Below are 5771 nucleotides of genomic sequence, written 5' to 3'. Positions count from 1 at the left end.
CGTAGCTGTGATTGGGCCGAGGGGAGGAGGCAAAGGCGAGGACTGGAGATGGGCTGCCATCTTCAAGGAAAGCTGGGTGGCCTGGAGAGGAGGCTACAAACAGGGCAAGGCTGAGTCCAGTAGAGCTGATGGAAAGATCTCTACCATCCTCGGCTCAGGCCCTGGTGTAGGGGGAAGAGGCTAGGAGACATGGTAAAGTGGGCGGCAGGGGGCAGTTATGCTGATCTGTGTTGTTTGTCCATACTCTACCTTAAAAAATTTGAGGCAGCTTACAGAAATACATATCCCGTTATACAGGATAAAAAAAAATAAACAAAAAAACATTGAATTGATGAAAAAATAAGGACTAATACCAATTCTATATTTCCCCAGAGGTAAACAGGGATTGAACTCCAAGTCTCAGACTTAAAGGAATCCTAACTTCTGTCTCTCTCTGCCTTCTTCCAAGACTGTGCTGCCCTGCCTGCCAACATACCACAGCTTCTTCCTTTCCACAGCCTTGAAAATCTATCTCTTCTTCCAGGAAGTGCTCTTGTACTGACTCAGAGAAGCAATCTTTACTCAACCTCACTTGAGGGATAAAATTCCTCTTGCTTTCCACACAGAATGTACTTTGCCGAGGTTGCAAATATTGACTTTATCTGTATTTATCTCACATTTATTCCTTATTCCTCTCTGGTATTGTTAGATCATGCCCTTGACCAGACTACCTCACGGGGTTGCTGGGAGAGTCAAATGAGGCAACGCAGGCAACAGAGCTTTCTAATGTAAGCATCATTACTGTCGGGAGGAAGAGCTCATATCTTGTCCGCTTGGTGAAGCAGCCAGGGCATAGTAGAAAGTAGAGATTTGGAGTCAGAAAGCTTGGGTTTCCATCTAGGTCAAACCGGGTGACCCTGGGCAAGAGACCTCATTCTTTTATTTTATATCATTCACAACCACCTTGCGACCTATTACTGCTAATGGGTACAGTGGACACCTGAATAGACTCAAGGGCTATCTACTATGGAGTGCTGAACCTCAGCCAAAATGGGGATCAGGGGGATCGTGTCTTTGGATTACAGTGTGGATGAAATGCAAGTATATGAGTAGGTGCAGAGATGTTATATAAATTATAAATCAGAATCGAGGTCAAGGACCGTTATTATTACTGGTATAATACACGGAATAAAGATGACTCATAAAGATATCCTAGTTGGCTGCTAAGTAAAAATGCTGGGCCTGAAACTGATGAGAGGCGGAAAAGGGTGTGGAGTCGCCCCTGCACCCCCAAGTGGGCCCGCTGCCTCGGCCTCCTCAGCTTACCTTTGTCGTTGGGGACAGATGCCAGCTCCTCAACGGCACCCCGGTGTTCCTCACGGCTGGTCTGGCCAGAAGGCTGGGGGGATGCCAGGGGCATGGACGGAGAGCTGGCAAGGTTGCCAGGCTCCAGGAGCAGGAAAGGGTGATCACAGCTGCCACTCTGGGGAGGAGCTGGGGCACGGTGCCCATCAGGAATGTCAAGGATCTGCCGGGGAGAGAGGGTGGGCAACGACTCTCAGGCCTGTCTCCTCAAGCCTGCAGAGCTGCGGTGACTCTGAGGGCCCTTTCTTTGCTCTTGCTCTCGTCCTCTGTTTATAACACACAGTGACAACAGGATACCACTTCCTCAAGTCACTGATTTCCCAACCACCCCCCAGTCTAAGGGAAATCCCCTCCTATGTGTCCCCTAGCACTTGCTTCTCTCCCCTCATAACACTTAAAGCCTGATTTATAATTACATATTTATTTGAATGGTTTCTCAATGTGTCACCTCCACCAGGCCGTAAGCTTCACAAGGGCAGGGAGCTTGTCTGCCTTCTGCGTGCCAGGCTCCGGGAACACAAAGATGAATAACAATGGGGGGCAGGATAGAGGGCACACCACCAGGGCACTGTAACCACTGTAGGCCACTGCGGGACAAGTATGCAGATGATCATCATGTACTGAGTACCCCTCCCCCTTTTAAAACAGTCAATGGTACTTGTACTCACAGCTCACCAAACTGTGTGCATGTGTTTGGGTGGGTATAAAATCCTATATACATGCAAATGAAAAATCAACCAGCAAGTAAATCGTAAACTGAGGAGTGTGCCCACTAGAATCATACTAGTACTGCCCAACGGGCATTCCCCAATTATACTGTGTCAGTATAAAAATGTGCCTGAGATGGCAGAAAAAGTAGCAAATAATTCTGCCTGGGAAGAGGGGCAGGGGAGAGGGCCGTGTAGGGGCACTGGGCATGAAGGATGAATGTGTGTCCCCAGGTAGAGACGGAGGGAAGGGAAGTGGTAACACAGGCAATGGGGTGGCTTGAACTGAGGCCCAGGAGTGACGGTGCTGGTGCCAAGCACGCGGTAACAGTGAGCTGGTGTTTTGGTGGAAGAATGCCTATTCCTTCCAGCTGGCACCTTCCACTCTGCGGACCCCTGCCCCTTCTCTGTCTCCCCACCACCACAAAGCCCTCCCCAGTTACACCCACCTGGCTCTCCTGTCCCTGAGACTCTAAGTCCTTTGAGTTAATAAACTCAACTTGTCTTCCTTCTGTAGGCTGGTGTTTGCAGGTTGCTCTGTTGCTGTAGCCACAGTCCGTGAGCTCCTGCAAGAGTCCCACCTCCCCATGTCCACTCAGCAGGATGCTGCCTGTCGGCGCATCAGGGCAGGGCCCCACTCACCCGCAGCAGCTCTTCTTCACCCTGCTCCTTCACGAACACCTCCTCTAGCTCTTGGTTGAGCCCTTCCAGGCTCCGGTGCAGGCAGGGGCTGAGTCNAGCTGACGGGGCAGAAGGCCGAGCCGGTTGGGTTGAAATGGACTTTGTTCTTGTCAGGACAGGACGTCAGGAAAGCCAGGTCAGGACCTGGGGACCTGGAGGATGGAGAGAGAAACACACAGACACACGTTTACACACAGACACACAGCCAGTGAGAAGGAATGAGAGATGTCACAGTGTTGGGAGACTAGGGGAGCTAGGCCTCTATTCAAACAGGATGGTAACTTGACCAAAAAACGATAGGCTACTGAGCAACAACCAGTCTTTAGGCTCCTCAGCCCTTCATGTTTTAGAAATATAGCTAAACAACAGGAAATCTACTTTAGCTAGAAACAGGAGGGATTGAAGCTAGACAGGAAGGACAGCTTCCTGGCAATGTGATTCTACAAGAGGAGACCACAGGATCTTTTGAGAGATTTCATCAGTGAATGCTGTTTGGGGGACAGACCCCCTTGCCTGAAAGCATAGATCCAGGCAAAGTGGCTTTCTAAGACTTTTTACAGCCTTCGGCAGGGTTTCTCTGCCTAAGCACTACTGACCTTTGGGGCAGAATAATTCCCGGTTGTGGGGGGGGCTGTCCTGTGCATCACAGGATGCTTAACAGCATCTCCGGCCCCGACCCACTAGGTGCCAGTAGCATCTGACACCCCTCCCCCCGAGCTGTGACAATCAAAAATGTCTCCTGACATTGCTAAATGTCCCCTGGGGAGGGGGGAAATATTGTCCCCCGTTGAAATCTACTGGCCGAAAGAATCTTATTCTTCAGCACATTTGAAAGGAATGAGTTGTTTCAAAACCCCTGCTGGGAGGGAAGGATAGTAAGTAACCATTGTGAGAAAGGCTGTCAGACATTATCAGATCTAGGTTCTAACTCATCATGTGGTCTTGGCTTGGACTGTCTCACCTTTAACATGGAAAGAATCAGCCCTACCCTTTTTATCGTGTAGGGGAAATGGAAGGATAAACGGAGGTTAGGTCAGAGAGTTCTAGAGAAAGGAATCCTTATGATTAAAAAAAAAAAGTGTGTGACCGTGTTTCGAGGGTGACACAGCCCAAGAAGCTGCTGGTTGTAAGGATTCTGGATGAGAAGACTAATGTGTGGGGTGACGGGGAGGCTCTGTCGCCAATGGTTCCCATCAACCACCTCTTTCTTGAAGTGTAATCTATATACAGAACAATGCATTTAGTGTGTAGCTTGATATGGTGGTTACCATTTTAATTGCAGAATCCTAGGAATTCCAAACCCAGGAAGAAGAGCGAGGCATGAGGGGGGCAGAGGTTGGCACAGAGTGAGAGATGGAAGGTAGTGAAGGCCTGGGGTCCCAGAGGACTTCACAGTGGCAAGGTGTCCCCTGACCAAGAAGGGTTTAAAAGGATCCCACTTTATGGAGGGGTGGGGAATGGGCAGGAGAGGAAATATTCTCAATGTGTGTACCTGCACGTGAGGAAGGTGACCCAGAGAGACAAGCAACGCTTAAGGGGCATGCGGGCAGCCAGCATGACCCCGAACAGCTTGATTTCCTCTCTGGGGAATCCAGGCCAACTTACGGGGGTCAGTGGCCAGGAAGAGGAAATCGTGGCAAAAGAACTACTAAACACGAGAACTTTCCCAAGGAGAAAGTTGACCCGATGAAGAGATCCCAATGAGCTGAGAATTTCTATCCCAGGATATCTTAAAAGTAAGTGACAGACCAGCACCTCTCTTAAAAGGTTGACACGAGGGCAGGAAGCTAGATGAGATGACTTTGAGACCTCTTCTGGCATTATGAGTCTAAAAAGGATCAAGACAAGCGGCTGCCTAACTTCCTCAAGCAATTCCAGGCTGTAATTACTCGCTATAACATGGACTGGCGAAGGGCATGAGCGTCCAGCGTGCTTCAACTACACAATCTGGCCTCTCCCCTCCACATCACCCCCGAGGACCCAGCATTCCGGAGAGACACCAGGCAACCGATGGTGCGAGCAACACCCTGGTGGCCATGGTTTTCTCTTGAACTCCCACTCTGGGCTCTACATGTACCTCCTGCCACCACCATGGGTTATCCTCTCCCTTCTCTGAGATACAAATGGAGCCTTCAAGGCCCCAAACCCTGTCCCAGCTAGATGTCCACGCACGCCATGACTAAACTTCCTGAATGCCATCCATGGAAACCACAACTTTCACGGTGAATCTGCTCTGAAGAATATTAAAGCTGGCGGGGGGAATGAAATGAGCTCTTAGGGTATCTGCCAAGGGGATACCCTGGCTGTGTGGGTAAGTGGAAAGGTCGGCCTTCGATTCTCTTTGCTAATGGCAGGGAACCGTAGCAAAGAAAATATAAGCATGGCTTCTGAATTGTCCAATCGGTTTTGAGAATATTCTATAGTCCTTACTTGCAAGGACAGGAAATTTCCATCTGGACATTCAGGACACTTGAACCACTGCAGCTACAAGGTGAAGACTTGACTCATAAACAATTAGAAAGCCGTTTAGGCTCCCCTGCCCCTCCAGCGGGGAAGCAACACTTCTCCTCTCGCCTGAAAACTACCAATATGTTCTCTCTCCCTGATTATGGTCTAGCAAATTCTAACACCTTCCCCAGGGATGGAAAAAAACCGAAGAAACAAAGGGTTTAGGTTTCAGAGCGCTTTCCTTTCCAGCTCCTGCTGCGCTTGTGGCTGGCATGTGGGCAGAGAGCAGGTTTCTATGGAGATAACGATAAGCAAAGACTTAAGTGCTCAGAGTAGGTAATGTCAACAAGTTTGATCATGGAAAAGCTGCAATACCAATAATCTAAAGGGGACAACACCTCTAGGATGAGAGAGAGTCCGAGACTGAAGCAGGGCCCGACCACTGGGACAGCCCGGGGCGGACCCCCCCATCCCTAAGCCTCCCTCAGAGGTACTCACGTGGCCTCTTCAAACACACGCACTCTCTCACAGCCTTCTGGGGGCTCCCGTTTGAAGACGTAGCTGTGATTGGGCCGAGGGGAGGAGGCAAAG

General features: G+C 49.9%; 1 protein-coding gene across 1 annotated transcript in view; it reads right to left on the bottom strand.

Annotated features, from left to right (window-relative positions):
- The window catches only part of FAM117A (family with sequence similarity 117 member A), a 26694-nt gene that overhangs the window by 4515 nt on the left and 16408 nt on the right, over positions 1–5771 (bottom strand). The window contains exons 6-8 of the mRNA XM_019638510.1: positions 2694–2732; positions 1306–1507; positions 7–93 (exon numbers count right to left, since the gene is read on the bottom strand). Of these exons, the coding sequence (XP_019494055.1) occupies positions 7–93; positions 1306–1507; positions 2694–2732 (328 nt within the window). The remainder of the gene's footprint in view (positions 1–6; positions 94–1305; positions 1508–2693; positions 2733–5771) is intronic.

This window comes from Hipposideros armiger, unplaced genomic scaffold (assembly GCF_001890085.2).
Source record: "Hipposideros armiger isolate ML-2016 unplaced genomic scaffold, ASM189008v1 scaffold_40, whole genome shotgun sequence".
Classification (NCBI taxonomy): Eukaryota; Metazoa; Chordata; class Mammalia; order Chiroptera; family Hipposideridae; genus Hipposideros; species Hipposideros armiger.
This window is presented reverse-complemented; position numbering and strand designations above follow the sequence as displayed.